The 22,038-nt window shown below is 36.9% G+C and overlaps 1 protein-coding gene and 1 pseudogene across 2 annotated transcripts in view; both read left to right on the top strand.

Annotated features, from left to right (window-relative positions):
- Window positions 1-2,781: 2,781 nt before the first annotated feature.
- On the top strand, window positions 2,782-11,187 carry LOC311292942 (RWD domain-containing protein 2B-like; annotated as a pseudogene). Its single transcript has 3 exons — window positions 2,782-2,946; window positions 3,626-3,730; window positions 11,001-11,187. The product of its transcript is annotated as an RWD domain-containing protein 2B-like (transcript).
- Window positions 11,188-21,043: 9,856 nt separating this feature from the next.
- Window positions 21,044-22,038, top strand: part of rasa4 (RAS p21 protein activator 4) — a 46,757-nt gene continuing 45,762 nt past the window's right edge. The window contains exon 1 of the mRNA XM_084414126.1: window positions 21,044-21,724. Within this exon, the coding sequence (XP_084270252.1) occupies window positions 21,660-21,724 (65 nt within the window). The 5' untranslated portion in view covers window positions 21,044-21,659. The remainder of the gene's footprint in view (window positions 21,725-22,038) is intronic.

Here is a 22,038-nt window from a genome sequence, read left to right as displayed (position 1 = left end):
TTTGAACTTTTGCCTCTACAAAATTACCCAACTCTCTTTGATTGTACGCTGTCATTTGCGTTGCGTATGAGAAACATCAAATGGCAAACGCTTAAAAAGCGGAACAAAACTTGTTTGATCTGAGCAGCGCATTATCAGCTCGGCCCAAAAAACAGCGATCGCGGACAAAGCTGATCTCGATCACGCGAACATTATTACACAGAGCTGCGCGATCCACTGAGGTCTGAGTAGCATTTCAATTCAGCGCAGAATTCTCTATCTCTATTATAAACCACAAATGACTATGTGATTTAAGCTTGTAAAAAGCCAGATGAAACAGCGCTGATATTCTCAACATATTGACGCAAAAAACAAACAAAAAAAAAAACAGGCGAAACATTGTTCCGAGAACAAACCAGTTAGAAGACATTACACACCAAAACCTATGAATTAACTAATAAAAATGCTGTTATATTAATACAGTTATGTATAAATGTATTAAATGTAATGCAGTAATGTTTTTGTTTAGAAGTTATGGCAGTTTATTTTATTTTATTTTCATTATTTTTTTTCATTTATATTTATACTAAATGTTTGGGCTACTGTTTTTGATAACACCTACAATAGGTTTATAGAAAATCAACCAAAAAAAACTAAAAAAACTAAACAAAAAAATTAATTTTCATAAGTTTTCAGGATTTTTTTTAAACGCTTTTAAGTCTGAACCAGAATATCAAGATATTTTATTATTTCCCATATGATGGTGAAAAGTAAAAAAGCTTCACCATGTTATGTATAATAAATATTGGAGTATAACAAATAAAAATTCCTTCTAGATGTAGCCCTTGCACACAAAAAGGTTGGAGATCCCTGGTATACAGTAGCCTAACTATATGTTTTATAATTACAAGTTTGTGTAATTTGGGTTACTGTAGCCAGTGACATTTCATTATTTGTATTTTATGGCATTGTACATTTTTTGTTTTTATTTGAAGGCTGAGGCTTCATTAATAAGCACAACCCTAATTATCATCATTGGTTTTGAGATGTTACTTGCTGTGAATACCTGTCTGATAGGCTACAGTATTGTGGCATAGTATCAGGACATCCTGGCTAGTGTCTGTCCCACACGGCTAGAGGCGAATGGCCGGATGATGGGCCTATTTGGGAGAAAGTCCAGGGCTGTTTTTTAGCCCCAGTCCGTCCCTGCCCATAATCAACACGATAAACCGCTATCAACAACTGCAAACACACCGCAAAAACTGCAAAAACGCTGTTGATATCTGTACTCCTAACTCGCTACAAAGTGATCAGGGAGTTTCACGCTTTTATATTGTCCTCAAGATGATGTCATAAGGGCTTATACAGGCTGAGAGCAGCAGATTCTCACAAACATTAAAGTAATGTCTAGTGATATAATTGACATATGTGAAGAGATGGGCATACATACATGGAAATGTTATGTATTTAAAATACAAATACAAAATACTGTGTGAATTTTTATTTATTTAAATACAAATACAAAATACTGTGTGAAAAAATGTATTTAAATACAAATACAGTATTTTGTATTTTGAAAATACACAAAATACATGTGAAATTGGCCATCCAGTGCAGGTATTGAAGTGAATTGAGAAACTACATAGGCCTACTGACTTTATATTCCTAACCTCATCTCTGCCCTCTCTTTCTTTCTTTCTTTCTTTCTTTCTTTCTTTCTTTCTTTCTTTCTTTCTGGCAATTACAAATAAACTTATGCAAAATAGCAGCCATTTATATAGGCTACTTATTTCTGGTTACAATGTAGTCTATTACTTGTGGTGAACACTATTAAAAAATTCATACTGTATGTAAAACTGTGGGAACCTTTTCTGCTATCAAAGAATATGGATGGTCAATATGACCAAAATCTCAATTTTACTTCACAGTAACAATATCATGGTTTCACAATTCTCAATATCAGTTTTGATTCCACAGCATAAACTGAATTTCAAACTCTTTTGAGTTTTCTTTTTTCTTCTTTTTTTGCAGGTAGTCCAATGCTTTTAAAGTATTTTTATGTTTATTTTATGTAAAATTTATTTGTTTCTATAAGTTTATTAAAATTAGAAAGTGTATCTAAAGTTTTAAATTAGAATTAATTTAGATTCATTTGACACTATTTACCCCTTTTTGATTATTATTTTTTTATGTACAATAAAACTAAAAGCTGAAGATTTTGGTGGTGATTCATCAGTGCTTCTTTTTCCACTCCAACGTTCCAATAATTCCTGCCCATTAAAAGCTGCAAGGATAAATTTGCTTACCCCACAAATAGGCCCATCTATGTAAAAGAATTAGAAAAAGTTCCATCAATTCAAACTTTATATCATCGCTATGATATATTATAGTGTCATATCACCCAGCCCTAACATGCAGTAATGCTGAAGTGAATAATGCACTATTTTAACTTTAATCAACAAGTAGAATTGATTATGACATTATCACCTTAAATTATTTTTACACAAGAAGTTACTGTCAGTGGCATAATTTGTCACCAACCATTTTGCCCCAAGTAAACAATTTTGTTTTTAATAGTACTTGTTTTCTAAGGAGACGACACGTCAATATCAGTAGACTATAGATAATGCTTGAAATGAGACGTGAAGAACCGCTGAATAAGTTGGCTACTAATCCCGAGTCTTTGAAATGAACTGTTCAAAAGAACCGATTCGCGGGATGAGTAGGACTTCACAAGTGCACGAGCAGCAGGCCTCGCGCCAAAATGATTTCGACGCAATAAACATATTTTTATAATTCACTAGACTCTGGATCTACAGCCATCATATCTACAATAAGATGAAGAGGAAGAACATTCTGTTCTGAATGGGCAAAGGAGCAGAACCTTTCTGAGTTCAGTATGCCGGGAAAGCCTGGTATTGTGTGTGTGGAGGGTCTGCAGTCTGCATCTGATGAGTTCTGGGCCAGGTATGAATTGAAATCTAAACCAAATCAATAGGGTCTACTCTTACTCTTTTGTGAACACGCCTTTTGTGTGCAAACTCAAAATACCAAAGATGAGTTTAATACCTAATTTAAAAGAGGGTTTGTTTGTGTGCCTGTGTGTGTGTGACTATACTTGTTAGGTCCAAAATAAGGATCTCATTTATTATGTTAGGGGCCTGTGTGTGTATGTGTTTCATGGCTGTTTATAGTGTTTAGATGACTATAAAACATTTCTTGAACTTTTACATATGTTTAAGTGCTTATATTTGCTAATATAAGTTTGAAAACCCCTGATCTCCCAAATTCATATACAGTTGATTAACTTTTAAGTTTGATGTTTTTATGTTCACTGCAACTAATAATTGACCGTACTTTATGGCTGACACAAACAATCTTAATTTAATTTTCAAATGGTTTTTTATTATTATATTATATTATATTAAACTACCAGTCAAAAGGAGATTTTTTTTAATGTCTTGAAAGAAGTCCCTTATGTTCACCAAGGCTGCATTTATTTGATAAAAAAAAACAGTCATATTTGTGAATCAAATATTACAATTTAAAATAACTTTTATATTTAAATATATTTTAAAATATATATTCCTGTAGTGGCAAAGCGGATTTTTATTATTGGTGCATTTTTTAAAAATATATATTTTAGGGTGAAAGTTTTAACATGGAAAAGAATTATGATTCGTCATCGTCACAGAGAGGATGTCCCTTTGGAAAACAGCTCGATAGAGGAGAGAACTGACTCCCTTCGCAAGTTCATTGGATTTCATGAAGCCATTTTTTACCCTCACGGGACCAGAGGAAAACTTGACTGTTGCTCTCTATTGCAAGGATTCTGGAGATCACTTAAATGAACAATTGATAAAGTTTGGCTTGCCGAATATTAGATCCCTTTCTACTAAAGCACTTATTGTTAATGACATGATCACAGATCACAACCTAGATGTGCTCAGTTAGACAGCTAATGTGTACCTGAGTGCTGCCTAAATTACTGCTCCACTCATAAAAGCATCTCTCTGCACCTCAGGCGCCCTACTGTCCTCACTCGAGGCACGCAGGTGTAGACACCCATTAATGAAGACATGCCAATTACTATAAGCAGGCAGTCACAGACCCTGACCCATCAACATTGTACATACCAGAATGAGTTTTATGCATATCGAACGCTCTTATGACACAGCAGTTTTGACTCTCCAGACCTTTATACTGTCTCTTAATCAAAAGATTCCTCAAGGAAATTAATTATAAAGAAACAAGCAACCACTGTATTCTGAAGGCATATTGTTATACTCTATTATACAGCGAGTATTTGTTTTAAATAAGTTGTGTAAAAATGGTAGCTGGAAGGCTGGAGACAGGCTATTTCTGTCATTTAGAGATTTTTTTTATTGTATGTGTAATAAATTCAGACTCAGATTGTGTAAAAAATAAAGTTTATTTGAAAGTACAGCAAAATATTAACTTAAATGAGTTGTGTAAAACTGGTTGTGTAAAACAAATTAACAAAATGGTTGAAAGACTGATAGAGAAGTTAACAAGACTGACTTTGTTCTGCCTTAATTCATTCTTCATTTTCACAATAGCAATTTTACTAAAAGGCAACAGAGTTAAAATAATTTATTTTTACATTACTGTCTGCAATCTCCTGGAGGGTTATAAAATTGGAAATACCACATTTTCTAATGGTAAATTCCCATTGAGGAAAGTTGTACCATGTGCAAGTTGAAACATTTTGTTTAGGGTTGTTTGTCTTCCATTTGAATTTGTTATTCATAGAATTTCATGTATATCACTTTTTTATATATATAGTTTCCTATAAAGGTATCTGCCACTATCAGGTAACCAGCTTTATTTCCTCCCCAAAGCCAAATTTGGCGTTTGGACCTTGTCTGCAGGTGAATCACATGCTGATTCTTTGGGCTTCACATATTAAATGGAGGGCCTTATAGTGTAACTCTACTTTGAGATGTCACTTACCTGTTATTACTTACCAGGTGAAACGGGTAAAACGAGAGGCTTAATATCTCTAGAACTGAAGCATGATAGGAATGGTTAATGTTTCCAAATTATCATGTTTCCTTGATAAAACATTGTGTTTATTTTCAGAAATATTTTGTTTTTAATGTGGCACACGGGTGTATATATAAATTGGCTGGAACTTCTTTGGCAACTGTGGCATGAACCTCTGCACCATTGGGAGGAAACTTTGTGGTCATGTCAGGAACCTCTGGAAAGCTAAGCAACCTGAGCTTCTTTGACACGGAGCTCTAGAACCGAAGCAGGGACTGGAGTTGCAGCAGAATGAACCTTCACAGTGATTTCTTTGGGGCCTCGGCGGGTTTTGGAGCAGCAGTGACGGGAAACTTTATGGCTGTCTTCACTGGGAATTCTGGAGCAGCCCTGACAGGATCTCTGGGCCCAAGGCAGCTGAGAAAGAGAGCTATGTGAAACTCCCTCTCTGGGACCCAGATGCCAGTGGTAGAAACTTCTAGTGTGGCAGGGCGAGGAACTTGTGGGACGGGCTGAACAGAGAGCTCTGGGTGACTCCATTGTTAAAAATATGATTGGATGGAGTAGTACTTAACTAAAACTAAATGAACTATTTACAATATACATCCCTAGGTGAGTAGTTCCGCAAGACGCTAAAACTACCACCTCAAGCCAAGGCGCCAGACGCAACCGAGACCTGCCAGCCCCGCAAGACGCTGAGGCTGGAGAGATGGAGGGGCTAACTTAACTAAGTAAAACTAAACTAACTATTTACAATATGTACATATCCCTAGGCAAGTAGTTCTGCAAGACGCTAAAACTACTGCCTCAAGCCAAGGCGCCAGACGCAACCGAGGCCTGCCAGCCCCGCAAGACGCTGAGGCTGGAGAGATGGAGGGGTCATCTGTGTCAGCCCGCCAGACGCAAGGCTAAACCCTCTTCATGACCTGAAACACAATTAGAAAGCATTTTGCATTAGGTATAAAAATACATCTGTGCCATGTATAAGGATTCAGTATATGACAGTTACAGCAGGTACTGAATGGTAATGTAAAGAAGCTGATGTCCATAATCAAGCCAAATTAACAAATAGCCTTCAAAATCATTTTAGCTTGTCTTAGACTCAGTACCTTGGAACCAGTCATGGGAGAGCATCTCATCCAGATGGAGTCTCCGCTTTGGGTTCCTCTTCAGGCAACTTTGAATAAAGCAACAGCATTCTGTGCAGAAAGATTGAGAGTTGTCTAATTATTTCCTTCAACTTTACACTTGCTCTCTAAGCTGTAAAAATGGGAAAGATTCCTGCATAATCCATAAGAACATCTTTTTTGTACTAACCATCTGAGAAGCCCGGCTGGTACCAGACATCAGGGTCCATCAAAGGTGGGAAACGGCCGGTGACCATGGCATACAGCAGCACCCCCAGCGACCACACCGTTGCCTGCTTCCCATAGTACTTGCCCTTCTCAAAGTACTCAGGAGGGCAATACCTTTTTGTGCCTGGAGATAGGAGTTTGCCACATGTGTAAGCTTGCTTTTTCTCACTTTAACTGAAATGGCATTTAATTTTAGTCAACAAAAATAATATTATAATAATAATAATTCATTACATTTATATAGCGCTTTTTCTGAGACCTCAAAGCGCTTTACATATGGAAGGGGGGAATCTCCTCAACCACCACCAATGTGCAGCATCCACTTGGATGATGCGACAGCAGCCATATTGCGCCAGAACGCCCACCACACACCAGCTTACTGGTGGAGAGGAGACAGTGATGAAGCCAATCAGTGTATGGGGATGATTAGGAGGCCATGATGGACAGAGGCCAAGGGGCAGATTTGGCCAGGATGTCGGGGTTACACCCCTACTCTTTTTCGAAGGACATCCTGGGATTTTTAATGACCACAGAGAGTCAGGACCTCGGTTTTACGTCTCATCCGAAGGACGGTGCTCTTTTGGCAGTATAGTGTCCCCGTCACTATACTGGGGCATTAGGTCCCACACAGACCACAGGGTGAGCACCCCCTGCTGGCCTCGCTAACACCTCTTCCAGCAGCAACCTAGTTTTCCCAGGAGGTCTCCCATCCAGGTACTAACCAGGCTCAGCCCTGCTTAGCTTCAGTGGGCAACCAGTCTTGGGCTACAGGGTGATATGGCTGCTGGCTGACAGGCTATTAATATTGATTATTCTTTGAGAGATTTGTTGGTGTATTGTTAATATCTCACTGTGTGATGTCTGAGACGTGGTGTAACTGTTCACTAGAGTTTAAATCCCAAAATGTATGTTTTAAAGATAACACATACCAGAGTAGCTTTTGTAGGATGAGCTTTTCATGAGGTCTCCGCAGCCGAAATCGATCAATTTGACCTCCAGGGTCTCTGTGTTGACCAGGAGGTTCTCCATTTTGATGTCTCGGTGAAGCACCCCCTGGAACAGCACAGGGCAGCAGCGGAAATCACCTGCCGCAGTAAGTGACGGGCCAATTTCTCGATGAAGCAGCCTCTGTTAAGCAGCCAAAAGCTGTGCATGTCCATGCAGGGTAAGGGCCGTTCTAAGACCATGATGTACTGGTCGAGATGATCCTGCCAGTCCAGCACCTTTATAATGTGGCCACAGCTTGGGCCTTGATTGGCCATTACTGTCAGGGCAACCTCAAGTGGAACTGGTTTGGGATGGTCAGGCTAGAAGAATGACAGTTTTTTTTATTGTTAGACATAGGATTGGTTTCCCAAATAAGGATTTAGCCCGGTCTGTCTATCTGTTGAAATATTTGCACCCTTTGATTTACATTAAAATGTTATAAATTGCAAACATAGAGAGCACAGTCTACGTACAAGGCTGATGTATAGCTGGTTCTTTGTCTTCACTGTGAATTTCACAGCTACCTTGAGGCCGTCCTTGCAACGGGTCCCTTCAAAGACAGAGCCAAATCCTCCTTCCCCCAATTTCTTGCCAATGGCGTATTTCCAGGAAATGTGATCTATTAAAACATAATTATTTGTTTATTGTTTAATAAAGCATTGTCCTGCAATGAGGCCATACTTTCGGATGAAATGTTAATAGGGAAATAGATGTGAAATATTTGTTCTTTTAAAAAATCATTTGTCACATGACTATTTAAGTGAACTGCAAAAAAAGCCAAATGGTGATTTAAAATTATGGAGGAAAACCTTACAGCAGTGTCAGCTGGATCATTTAAAACATATGCTTTCCTATATACATATTCACTTTCAGAGAGAGAGTGTGTGTGTGTGTGTGTGTGTGTGTGTGTGTGTGTGTGTGTGTGTGTGTGTTATATTTTATGTCAGACAGTAAACTTGCAGTAAACTCACCCTCGATCCTCACGATCTTGTCACAGTCCAGCTGTCTCAGCAGATGTGATCCAGTGTCACCTGGTGATGAACCGGCTGGACTGTCCTGATCTTGAGGCTTGATGTCCTCCACTTGCTGGTTTTCGGAAGTGTGGGGGACTTCAGGACTACTGGAAGGAGGTCCCTGATGATCATTATCCTCTGCAGTAAAGATTATGTCCTGTAAAGAAATCTGATCTAAAGAGAGGAATATCAACCACAAGCTTGTTTTAAATCATCCGCAATATCTTCAAACTATATTTCATCTATATTCAAACATTCATCACATCATTGAATAAATTCATTTATCTGCCTTTTTATAATGTGTGATGTGTTTTTTTTATATATTGTGTAAATGATTGACCCCGATCACACCTGACACGTTTTTTGCAGTGAAAGGCGCCTTTTTTCAATTGGTTTCTCCTATGTTCTGCGCGCTGTTTATGGGCCCCAGGCGCCTCGCGTTTTAGCGCGGGTTACCAGGAGCTTAACGACTTCACAAACCAACTACCACACTTTTAACAGAAAGTAAATAAAATTTAATAAAAGGTTGATTTTACGTTTACTTGACTGACAGGACAGCTGTTTCGGTGGTTGCCTAGCAACATAAAAAAAGCGCACTTCTCTTTCTGTGTGATCGAAGGAGTAAAAAAAGAGAATAAAAGAGTGTTTTACAAGAGTGTAAAAGAGAGTTTGTGTTGTTCAGAGCTCATAATTTACCATCAGTACACCTCCTGGATGGGGCTTCATCAGTGTCCTCCTGGTCCACCTCACACTGCTCCACCTGCTCACCCTGAGCTTTGGTGGATTTGGGGCGAGACGAACAAAAGAAAAAAGAGGCAAACTTCCTAACTGTCCTCTTTTCCTGCCCCTTATTCTTTGTTTTCTCTGTCCATCCCTCCTTTCTCTCCGCCTCACCGATGCCCACAGGCGTCTCGTCGGGACGAAGATGGAGTTCCGCCTTGTGGTCGGTGGGTGTCAGTGTTGTTCGGGGATTTATCCCGTGCACACACTCACCTCCTCCCTCAACTCCCACTCTACAAAATTGTCGCTGTCCCATAATCAACACGGTAACCCACTATCAACAACTGCAAACACACCGCAAAAACACTGTTGATATCTGTACTCTTTACTCGCTACAAAGTGGTCAGGGAGTTTCACGCTTTTATATTGTCCTCAACATTCTATGTCGTCTTATGACATATAAGGGCTCATACAGGCTGAGAGCAGCAGATTCTCACAAACATTAATGTCTAGTGATGCCATTGACATACAGTAGCCTACCAGTCAAAAGTTTGGAAACACTACTATTTTTAATGCTTTTGCAAGAAGTCTCTTATGCTCATCAAGCCTGCAGTTAAAAAAAAAAAAAAAAAAAAAAAAAAAAACAGTAATATTATGAAATATTATTACAATTTAAAATAATGGTTCTCTTTTTTAATATACTTTAAAATGTAATTTATTTTTGTGATGCAAAGCTGAATTTTCATCAGCAAGTACTCCAGTCTTTGGTGTCTTATGATCCTTCAGAAATCATTCTAATATGATAATTTGATACCCAGTTATTATCAATGATGGAAACAGTTGTGCTGTTTAATATATTTTTTTGGAATACTTTTTTCAGGATTCATTGATGAGTAAAACGTTAACAGCATTTATTCATAAAAACAGCATTTATTCAAAATAAAAACATTTCTAACAATATAAATCGTTACCATCACCTTTTATCAATTTAACACATTCTTGTTGAATTAAAGTACTAATTTCTTAAAAAAAAAAAAAGTTATTGTTCCCAAACTTTTGAACGGTAGTGTATATTGTTACAAAAGATTTCTATTCTAAATAAATACAGTTCTTTTTAACTTTTTATTCATCAAATAATCCTGAAAAAAGTATCTCAGGTTATAAAAAAATATTAAGCAGCACAACTGTTTCCAACATTGATCATAAATCAGCATATTAGAATGATTTCTGAAGGATCATAAGACACCAAAGACTGGAGTACATGCTGATGGAAATTCAGCTTTGCATCACAAAAATAAATTTCATTTTAAAGTATATTAAAAAAGAGAACCATTATTTTAAATTGTAATAATATTTCATAATATTACTGTTTTTTTTTTTTTTGTTGTTTTTTTTAACTGCAGGCTTGATGAGCATAAGAGACTTCTTTCAAAAGCATTAAAAATAGTAGTGTTTCCAAACTTTTGACTGGTACTGTATGTGCAGAGATAGGCATAAATACATGGACATTTATTTAAAATACAAATACAAAATACTGTGTGAATTTTTATTTATTTAAATACAAATACAAAATACTGTGTGAAAATTTTTATTTAAATACAAATACAGTATTTTGTATTTTGAAAATACACAAAATACATGTGAAATTGGCCATCCAGTGCAGGTATAGGTCAGAGTGAATAAAGATATACATAGGCCTACTGACTTTTCATTCCTAACCTCATCTCTGCCCTCTCTTTCTTTCTTTCTTTCTTTCTGCATTTATTTGATAACAAAAAAACTGTAATATTTGTGAATGAAATATTACAATTTAAAATACCTTTTATATTTAAATATATTTTAAAATATATATTCCTGTGATGGCAAAGCAGATTTTTATTATTGGTGCATTTAAAAAATATATATATATATTTTCAGGGTGAAAGTTATGATTCGTCCCTTTGGAAAACAGCTCGATAGAGGAGAGAACTGACTCTCTTCGCAAGTTCACTGGATTTCATGAAGCCATTTTTGACCCTCACGGGACCAGAGGAAACCATATGGACCTTGGACAGCTTTATCAGTTCCTTAATGACAAAGGATGTGCTGATATCTTTCAAATGTACTTTGGGATTGAGGGGAGATAATAGTTTGTCTGTGTCTGTTTGTGTGCGCTTCATTTCTATTTTTGCCTTATTTTTAAGCTAAATATTGAAAACATGACAAATTTTAAAACAGGAAACCAATTTTATAGTAAAGGCAATGAAATGTGCTATCCAAACACATTAGTAGGGTTGTAGTTCTGCATCACTGTTGTGTCTAAAGGATGCACCTGTGTCATCAATCCTCAAATTTCTCATCTTCATAAAGATGGTTTATTTCACTGTGCCGTCTTTGGAATTTTTTCTTTTAGCAACTCACTTCAAATGTAGTTTATCTTCCTTTTATGGAACACAATGTTGTTCCGACAGTGTTTTCTCTCTTGGTGCATTAGTGCCTGCCCACTTTTTCAGTGGCGTTGGTTCTGGAAGTATTTTTTTCCATTCATTTTTCCCTTTGGGATTTTTAAAAAGTTTCTGTTAAAGTATTATAAGCAATGAACCAAACCAACCAGCTATGAGGTGAATCATAACATCACAAACTTTGAATTAAAGCAAAAAAGTATTTGAAAATTATTTGAAAATTGACAAAAATGCAAAGGTACAAGACCGTGTACTTAACGGCTTTAGTGAGGAAAAGAACTACAATCCCACGAAGCATTATGAACAAATATTTAAGTATTTTGAGAGCATGGGGATATTGACTTGATTACATCATTCATAGTGCTTCATGGGAGTGAGCAGAGCTAAAGAGCTCTTTTGGCGTGTTTTGCTTGTCGCGGCTCTCTGATTGGTGGAATTTTCTGTACAGAAATCACCCTGAAATTATGGGTAATGTAGTTTTTCCAACACAAAATCCGCTGTTAAACACGGTTATTTTAGAAATAATTATTTTAGATACCAGTTGCAATATTGCAGGATGATGGTTTCAACAGAAGCAATACCATTGATTAACAACGTTGCAAACAGTAGGGCTGTTTTTAAAAGTTTTGCCAAAGTTCGTAAAGGTTATCGCCAATTTCCCTATGGAGAGTTTTACTTCCAAAACCTGACTGTTGCTCTCTATTGCAAGGATTCTGGAGATCAGTTAATACAATTGATAAAGTTTGGCTTGCCGAATATTAGATCCCTTTCTACTAAAGCACTTATTGTTAATGACATGATCACAGATCACAACCTAGATGTGCTCAGTTAGACAGCTAATGTGTACCTGTCCTGAGTGCTGCCTAAATTACTGCTCCACTCATAAAAGCATCTCTCTGCATTTTGTCATAAGGTGATTCTCACAAACATCTATCTATAAATTACAGAAACGTCTGTGTGTGTCTGTCTGTCTGTCTGTTATTCGCATATCTCTCGAACCGTTAGTCCGATGGATTTCAAACTTGACAGGTGTCTCGCTACGGGCACAAGTAAGTTTGGATTAGAAATGCAAAAGATATCGTTAAATATATCGGTAAAAGAAGCACTTAGAAGGTTGTGGTTTAAAAATAAACATTCTGACATTAAGATTGTTGTATCAGTCAAAGAAGCCCCTAGAAGGTTGTGGTTAAAAACTGTTTACTTCTGAATATTATAGTTTGGTTCCAAAACGTGATAAATCCATTTTGATTAATTTGAGTAAAAATGTGTTTTCTTTACCAAGAAAGTGGCAAGATGAAAACAACTATTTTCTGTTTCAAACTTTCACATAGCATCTTTAGGTTATAATAACATTAAAAATTCAAATCCTGATTTTTATTTTCAAAGATTTATTATAAAAACGGTTTATTTTTTTTATTTTTTTACCAAAAATGCAATAAATTCATGACCCTTTTTTTTCCAAAATGCAATTAATCCATTGAATCAATATAAAAGTTATTTTTCATATTGAAACTGTTGAAAATACACAACAAAGTAAGTTGATTCACAAATTACAGCCTCTGAACTCGGTCAATACTAATCTTATAGGATACAGGCACTGGACTAAAATACATTCAATCAGCCATCACTAAACTGAACTTTTTAATTTTTTTCCTGAACTCCTGAACCTCCCGAACTTACCTCCTGAAGGCGGATGTCTTTTTAATTTTTCTTTTTAAAACGACAGACTTTTCAATACCGACCCAATACTATAGGCTACTGATTTTTGCAGGAACTAAATTTTTTGAAAAATGGCGTTTTGGTTTATCGCGTTTTGGAACCAAACTCTTCATTTGCTTTCTACCATGCAGAAAATAAAAATGTCACTGAACTTTTGCTGTGTAATTGTAACAATGAGCACTCAAATACACCAAACCAACAATTATTAAAAACACACACAAAAACTGATTTTGCACAGACACTTTGCACCGCTCCCTGAATCGACACGCTTATTCATTTGTGGATGTTAACTGAATCTGTAAGTCAGCTATGCTGTTTACTTCTGAATATTTTATTCTGGTGCGCTTAACGTTATCGCTACTGTGTAATAGTAGCCTATGTTCACCAACTAAACATATCCTATTCAATGCGTTCACAGTCTCTTTCACGGGCATCATTTGTAGTAGCCTATATTCACAAACTGTTTGCTCAAGCATATAGCGTTTTCTCAGAGTTCACTGTGTGCTTTCTACCATGTCACTGAACTTTTACTGTGTAATTGTAACAATGAGCACTCAAACACACCAAACTAACAAAAACAGATTTTGCACGGGCATTTTGCACTAGTTAAAGTAATGTCTAGTGATGCCATTGATAGATGTGAATGGGTTTGTAAAGTATTTAAGTATTAAGATCGCTTTAAAACATGCATAATGCATACAGCAGTTAGCATAATGCATACAACCAGTTAGCAGGAGACCTACACAATATAAAACTCAAAACTACGTTTTTTTTTTTTTTTACTTATATTTTTATTTAGAACCACAGCATTACATACAATACAGTATGGCATCGGGTTTTAACATGTTAGTCCATTATGTTTCCATAATATTGACAATTCTTCAAAACTTAATTATATCGTACACATTATACAGAGAATGAAAACAAATACACCTAGTACAGGGGGAGGAAAAAATTAATAATAATAAAAAACTAAGTATTTTGAACACCATCTTTCAAGGGCAAGCAGTTTGCGAATCCTTCTGTGAACTCTCAGATTTGAGAAGCAGTTGTCAGTAAAATAAAGGGAACACAGCAAAAGTTTAGGATACACTGCTGTGGTATCGTGGTAAAGATGAATTTTAACCACTGATTCTTCACATGCTTGTCCTTGGGCTGTAAAAAAAAAAAAAAAAACTGGCTTACCTTAACATTGTTGAGCACAGCATTTTCTCAACATGATGCTATCCAGACCAGTATCCACAGGAATCAGCTGCAGAGTTTGAGGTTCATGTTTTCCCTGGTGTCTGTGTGCGCAGTAAGTGGGCGGCCAATATGTTTGGTCATGGTTTGGTCACAACTAAATGACTTATGACTCGTTTGAAAAACGATTAATTTCATTGACTCAGAGTCGACTCTTTCTTTTGAAAGACATTAACTTTATATAAGGTGCACTTTCAGATTTAAAACTTTGCAGGATGTTTTTAGTCACTTAGCTATGTTACACACTACATGAAAGGTCATTTTCAAAAATCCATAATAGGGGCACTTTAAGAAAAATCATGTCCAAATTCATGTCAACACCATTGCTGAGTATTTTCTCAATCTCTTTAAAACTGCAGTGATAAAAAGACAGTCTCAAATACGTGGTTTGAAACCTTGAGCTGGTGTGAGTGAGTGTGGGGCAAATTTGCATATTCATAGAACTTATTCAAGCTATTTTAAGGCATGAAGAAATATTTTCAAGGAAAAAAAACGTTTAAATATGTAATTTTGGTGATCAAAGATGAGTTTTAAGGAATACAATTATTAAATGATAACTACATGACTACAGGGGGACTTTAACTAATGAAGTTAACTAATGTTAACATATAAAAACCTTTCAGTAAGTGCTAGATATCTTTTATATTAATATTTATTACATTTTTATTACAAAAAACTACAGAAGAAAAATCACATTAGATAAAAAAGACTCTCCAAATGGAGATGCTATAAAATATACATATTGCATATTGTCTTTCATGTTTAACGATTTGTTCTAATCTGTTCATTCTAGTAGTTTTATAAGTAATATTTGACAGCCCTAATATTTTTTTGTATTTGTTTCATATGCTTACAAAGGAATTACCCCATGGTCTTAATCATTATGATTAACAATTAAATTAGTTATTAATGTATGTTTATTGCATGTGCTGTAACTGGTCACTAAGTTTTTCATGATTGTTAATCAGTTTTTATGCAGATTGCTTTAATAGTCTTATTGTGACAAATACATTTAGCAAAATGCAGCCGTTCCATGTAGTTTCTCAATTAATATCATAAAAACATTTAATAATTTAAAAAAAAATATCATTAAAGCATCATACAACCTTATTATAGCTGTAACGGTCACCAGCTGGAGTGCCCTTGAGAGCCACCAGAGGGCACTCCACATCAGATTATTCCTCACAAACTACATCTCCCATAATTCTCTGCCTGGACTCCTATCCCCCTGTATGTCATTATCTTGTTTATTCACCCCATATAAGCCTGGTTTTCACATTCGTTCCCAGCGAAGTCTTGTATGTTGTTACACTGCATCTCTGAGCATTCTCACTGTCTCATGGATTATTGCCTGTTTCTTGGATTCCCTTTTTGCCTCTGACCCTTGTTTGTTTGTTTGACTCCCTTCCTGTGCTTGATTACGATTCTGGATCACTCAGATAAACTGCATTTGGATTCTCAATCTTTGTGTCTCAGAGCAGTAGGCTACGTAACAAAAGACTTAGCCAAATATGGATCCAGCAGTTGAGTTAGTCAGCAAAGCAAAATGTTTCTGAACTGCCAGATTGTGCTCTCATTTACTTTTTCTGTTACGGGCTTAACCGTCCGCTCAAGGACAAACTAATACACAATGCTCCTCGAGGGTCGTTCAGTGACTTTTTGGAACATGCCCTGCTTTTGTGTGGTTCCTCCTTCACTGTTGGGGAGGTTGAGGAGGACATGTTCCCTAAACGTTTTTTGGGGAGGGGCATCACACTCCAAGGTCCAGTGGCCACTGAGCTTGGCCCATCAGTCACCAGCATGCCCAGGTCTGATAATTGCTAGTCCTGTGTTTTATGTACCTCCCTGTCCTTTGGTTCCCACACCAGAGCCTGAGCTTCTTCACGTCATGCCTGCCGAGCCCGAGCTTCTTCACGTCATACCCGCCGCGCCTGAGTCAGCTCCGGAAGATACAGCACTCATCATAGTTGCCACGGCTATTTTGAGTGTGTGGGCAGTAGGGCTGCACGATATTGAAGAAAAACGGTCACCAACTGGAGTGCCCTTGAGAGCCACCAGAGGGCATCCACATCAGACTATTGCCAGAGAATGTCTAATATGGCGAGAAGTTTCACTCTCACTACACTTCCGGCTTCTGAACTGGTTGCAGTTCCACTCTGATTCCATATGAGGGCGCTCACAGGACGAGTGCAGAATGAATGGAGGTCAATGGCGGTATACCCCTCAAAATCCACTTTTCTCAGGATATAATTTTTTGTCTAGTAATTTGAATGTTGTATTCGAAAGGAGATGCAAAGAAATTACACATTGCTGGGTGTTAGATTTTTTAGAGTCACTTATTTGCTTTAAAAAAGTCTTTCAAAATGTCAATGACGTCAGAATGCTGACGTCATTAGCAGAATGCTAGCGTGTTATGGGCAACAACAACTCAACCTGTAAGAAATCAAAACGACATAAGTACTCGTTCATTCAACTTTCGACCTAAAACCCATGTTGAACTTGCAAAATCTACAATCACATTTGAGATTTCTCAACGGCAATCGGGTGAAAGAGACAAATTTAGCCGTCTAGCCCCATTGACTCCCATTCATTTTGCACTCATGGCGAGCGCCCCCAGTGGAACTCTGGTGGTACTACAACCAAAATTTGGTACAATAGGGCTTAATAGGGAGTGGACAGGCTCTCCGTAGACGGGCTCTGCTATTGCCATTCCCTCACAAACTACATCTCCCATAATTCTCTGCCTGGACTCATCAGCACTTGTATCCACCTGTATGTCATTATCTTGTTTATTCACCCCATATAAGCCTGGTTTTCACATTCATTCCCTGTGAAGTCTTGTATGTTGTTACACTGCATCTCTGAGCATTCTCCCTGGCTTCATTGTCTCTTGGTTCTTGGATTTTTGCCTGTTTCTTGGATTCCATTTTTGCCTCTGACCCCTGCCTCTTTGTTTGGACTGCCTTCCTGTGCTTGACCCTTTGCCTGTGTTTGATTACGATTCTGGATTACTCAAATAAACTGCATTTGGATCCTAAACCTTTATGTCTCAGAGCAGTACGTAACAATAGCAAGTAGAGTTTAATTAATGTTAGCATGTTTCCAAGCTAATAAACATAAAAATTCATAGCACAGTACAGTAAATTTGGCAATTTGGTTTAATTGATACTTCTCTGTAGGCTATTGAATGAAATTAAAAGTTTCTTGTATTCAGTGTTTCTCTCATCCATCAGATTTATTTTAGTTTGATTTATTTTATTTTAATCAACTCATCGTAGTGCAATCTGGGATTGTCTTAAACAGATAGTTCACCCAAAAATGTCAATTCTGTCATCTATCAATTACCTTCAAATTGTTCCAAACCTTTGTGAATTTCTTACTTCTGCTGAACACAAAAGAAAATATTTTGCAGAATGTTCTTTTTTTTCAATAGTACCCATAGTATTTTTTTCTCTATGGAAGTCATTGGGGGCCTATCAACTGTTTGGTTACCCGTATTCTGCAAAATATCTTCTTTTATGTTCAGCAGAAGAAAGAAATTCATACAGATTTGGAACAACTTGAAGGTAAATGATAAATGATGTTGCAATGGAACACACTCTAATGGCAGTTTATAAGTAGACTACTTTACATTTTGGTAAATTGGTGGCGGATTCGTCAAATCTTATTCTTACGCTTTCGTATGATCTGATATGACCTACTGATGGTTAAGTTTAGGGGTGAGATTATAGGTGGACCTTCATGCTGTTTTTAATAAAAATCCTGTTTCCATACAAATCACATCGTATAAATTCATACGAAATAACCATCTCACAAAATAGTTCTGTTTTCTCATGAGCCTCATATCCCACATGAAAAGCCTCTGCTAAATGGCGGCTTATAAGCATACATTCAAACACACTATATAAAGAGAGGGTTGCGCTCTGGTAACTCTTTGATAAACTGGTGAGTCACAAGAAGCCCACACAGCGTATCCCTTCCTCTGGTCACAGCTCTAAAGGTGCAGGATCTCACGTCTGTATTCCTGGATCAATGAGTCACCCGTGCCCACACTCACGCATTAGAAAGCCTATATTTTGTAAAAACGCATCATTTGATGGAAAACCTCACTGGAGCCTAAACAGCATTGGCATTTTACCTGAGAATGTTTTAGAATCAAGATTCCTATTGCATGAACTTCCCTTTCATAAATAGTGGAGGTGGTCAATTTGTCTGTCTGGAAAGAAACTCTGTTGTGACTGGACAGTGAATCATCTTCCTTTTTCCATGATAAAGGCGCACTTCTTGTTCTTTTCCAGACGTTGACAGCACTTGTGTAGCCTAAATCAGAATCTGTTAGTGCATTCGGCTGACATTACGTGAGAGTCCATTTCCATCAAAGACCATAATCAAGGAGTCTTTTTTTAACCTTGTTTATTCAACTGCATGCATTCAGCGAGGCTTTCAGTTTTCAAAAACAATTACGACTGGTGAGCTTAGAGAGATATTTTCTTTCATATTTTTTTATGTGAGTCATTTCAGTAAGTGTGGAGTCTCTTCCCATTATTATAACAGACTGGGGTTATTTGGTTATACATCATGAGCTTATCAGTCTGTGCAGAGGCAAAAGTCCTCGGTGAAAAAGGAAGTACACAGTCATGCTGCAGCTCTCGGCTATTCTGAATCACCCCTTTGAATGTTTTTGATACTGCGTTTTCACACAAAATAACATTGAATCGTTAGAAAAAAGCCATTTCCCTGCGGGCTTGTTCCCAGTAAAAAGCAACGCCAGACAGATATTTAGAGAAATGAAAGAGAAGTGGATAGCTGTCCTCAAATATTTAAATGCACGATTATAAGCAAAGAAGTCGCAATGAGTGTTTTTGTTGGCAATGGTTTTACATGTTGATGTACATCCATTTCAAACCCTCTTAAAGCTACACTGTGTATTTTTTTTAGTTGATTCTTAGCAAAAAACACTTAGTTCTTTCAAAAATATATGTGCTCATTAATGTATATTTACTTCTTTCAAGTAATAAAGTATTCTCGTAAGTTTATAATCTGCCATTGAAAGTACATACGGGTGAGGGGTTCGAATGCCGGTCGCCATGTTGCCCCTCCATCTTGAAACTACATTAGCCAAAGAGGGACATACCTGTAAATTCAAGCTTCGCCTTTCGTGCTTTACACTCAGTGACTCAGAGACGAATGCGAAAGAGAGAATTAAACCGTCAACGCGACAGGCAAATCAGCAAGACCAAAGTCAATACTGGAGTAACTTTTCCCAGATGGAAAGAGCTCATGAGGAGCAAAGATTTTAAAACGGACGCCGAAGTTGCCTACTTTCTTCTCGACAGGTAATTCAGCCTATTTGTGTAAATTCAAAGTTTTATAGTTGCTTGTCTAACCATAGCATGGTTGTGCATAACGCCAGAACGACCTCTAGTATAACTTGCGTTACTTTTCCTCACGTCAATGGTGAAAAAGTATTGTTTACCTTGAAACATAAATCTGTGCTGCGAAGGATCACAGGTGATAGTTTTAAAGGCGCAATTGGACGAAGTCGAACTGGAAGCCATGTTAATCTTGGAATAATACGGTCACCGTAGGAGTTAAAACGCCCTCGAAATTGAAAGGAACAGAAACTAATAGTCATATACAATTTCACCGCTAGATGGGGGAAAATATCACACAGTGTAGCTTTAAATTGGAGCTTTTTTTTCTCTGAATTCTGCCCTCCAATATCATCATATCTTTAATTAGTGAGCACAATAAAGCCACACTGACATACATACAGAGAATTGTCAACAAGAAAAGGAATGGAATTCTAGTGGACTGTAAATGTCAAGTCGGGACAGGTTGTCATTTCATGTGCGCTTAACATTTTTGAATAATTAAGTAACACTTTATTTTACAGTGTCATTGTTACATAATGTTGCATGTAGTTACTATAATAATAACTATTAATTATGCATAATTACATGCAACTAACCCTAAACCAAATCAAATCCTAACCCTTAAGTGAGTACATGTAGTTAATATTACTCAGTACTTAAATGTATAATTACAGTGTAACAAAGACACCTTAAAATAAAGTGTAACCAATAATTATTAATAAAACATTGTGAAAACGTACCCCATATAGTATCATGTGTGTTCAATTAACTGTATATTCTATCCTAAACCAGGGGTTTTCAATCTTTTATGCCACAGACCCCCATATATTTGGTCATTCTCATGCGAGGTACCCCAATCCTAAGATTTAAAAGGCAGATCAAATGTATAAAGATCCAATTTATAAAGTGAAAAATAAGTATGTATAAAATATTATTTGGAAAATATGTAATTTATTACGTTTTTTTCTAATAATATACTGTGTACAATAGCCTACTTTTTTTTTTATTATTATTATCAAATTTGTATTTTAATCTATTTTTATTTAATGGAATATTATAATTGAATTGAATAGAACTGAATTTATTTTAATCTTATTATTCTTTCTTTTTTTACAGTATTTTTATCTAAAAATATCCACGGACCCCCTTCACTTCCTTGCCCCGTCCTCCTCCCTCTGGGTGGGTTTGAAAACCCCTGTCTAACAGCTTTTAGTAGCCAAGCCTTCAAGATGCACGTCTAAACAAATATTGACTTTCAAAACATGGAATAAAAAGTGTAACCCTATTAGTTTTTCATGTGTTTAGTATCGAATAGTCTACCAAGGCTGCTTATCTCAGGTATCTCTTTCTCTCGAGGTTGAGAACGACGCCTCTTTCCCTCACACGGAGAATTCAATTTACCCGTCGCGTCGCGCCACACCTCGTCTCCACTTGACGCGACACAACAAAAGTACAATATTCATCAAAGCCGCTTACAGTCGCGTAGCTGCTACTTTAAAATCAGTTGCGATGATTCTGAAAGGAGCGTTGTAGTTTTGTCGCGTCGCGTCTGCCAAACCGTCTCTCTTCTAGTGTTTGTTCTAGTCAGTCAGTCACTCCTCCATACAAACAACCCCCAGAGATCAAACCCGCCTGTGTGTAACGCGTGGATTGTGTAGACGACCGCTGGACTGAACGGAGGTGCCGCTTCTCAGCACAGGCTTTACCTATGAGAAGCTTTATAGACAGAACGCACATTATCATTTCTGCAATGCTTATAGGCATGCGTGTTATTGAAGGAATAAGAAGTGACGGCGCGTGATATAGTCACTGAATGACAGCATGGCTAAACGAAGCACACTATTCATCAGGATTGTGGAAGGAAAGAACCTGCCAATCAAGGACATGTAAGTGTTGATGACTTAACTATGTGGAAATTATACTATGATTTACACAGAAATATGTGGGATGACATGTGCTTAAGTGTACATGATGATATACTGAAAGCAGTATATGTGGGATTTGACAGATACAGCATATAATAATTTCACAGATAGCCTACCTTATTAGAGAGCATTTCAGTTTAAAAAAGCAAGAAAAAAATCATTTTGCATTACACTTTTTTCCCCCACAATGAAACGTATAAAACAAATAGGATTTAGGGATTTTTAAAGAACAGTTCTGGCATTTTAATAAACATAAATATATCCTATATTTGAAA

The sequence above is a fragment of the Rutilus rutilus genome (genome assembly GCF_951802725.1).
Source record: "Rutilus rutilus genome assembly, chromosome: 7".
In the NCBI taxonomy this organism is placed as follows: Eukaryota; Metazoa; Chordata; class Actinopteri; order Cypriniformes; family Leuciscidae; genus Rutilus; species Rutilus rutilus.
This window is presented reverse-complemented; position numbering and strand designations above follow the sequence as displayed.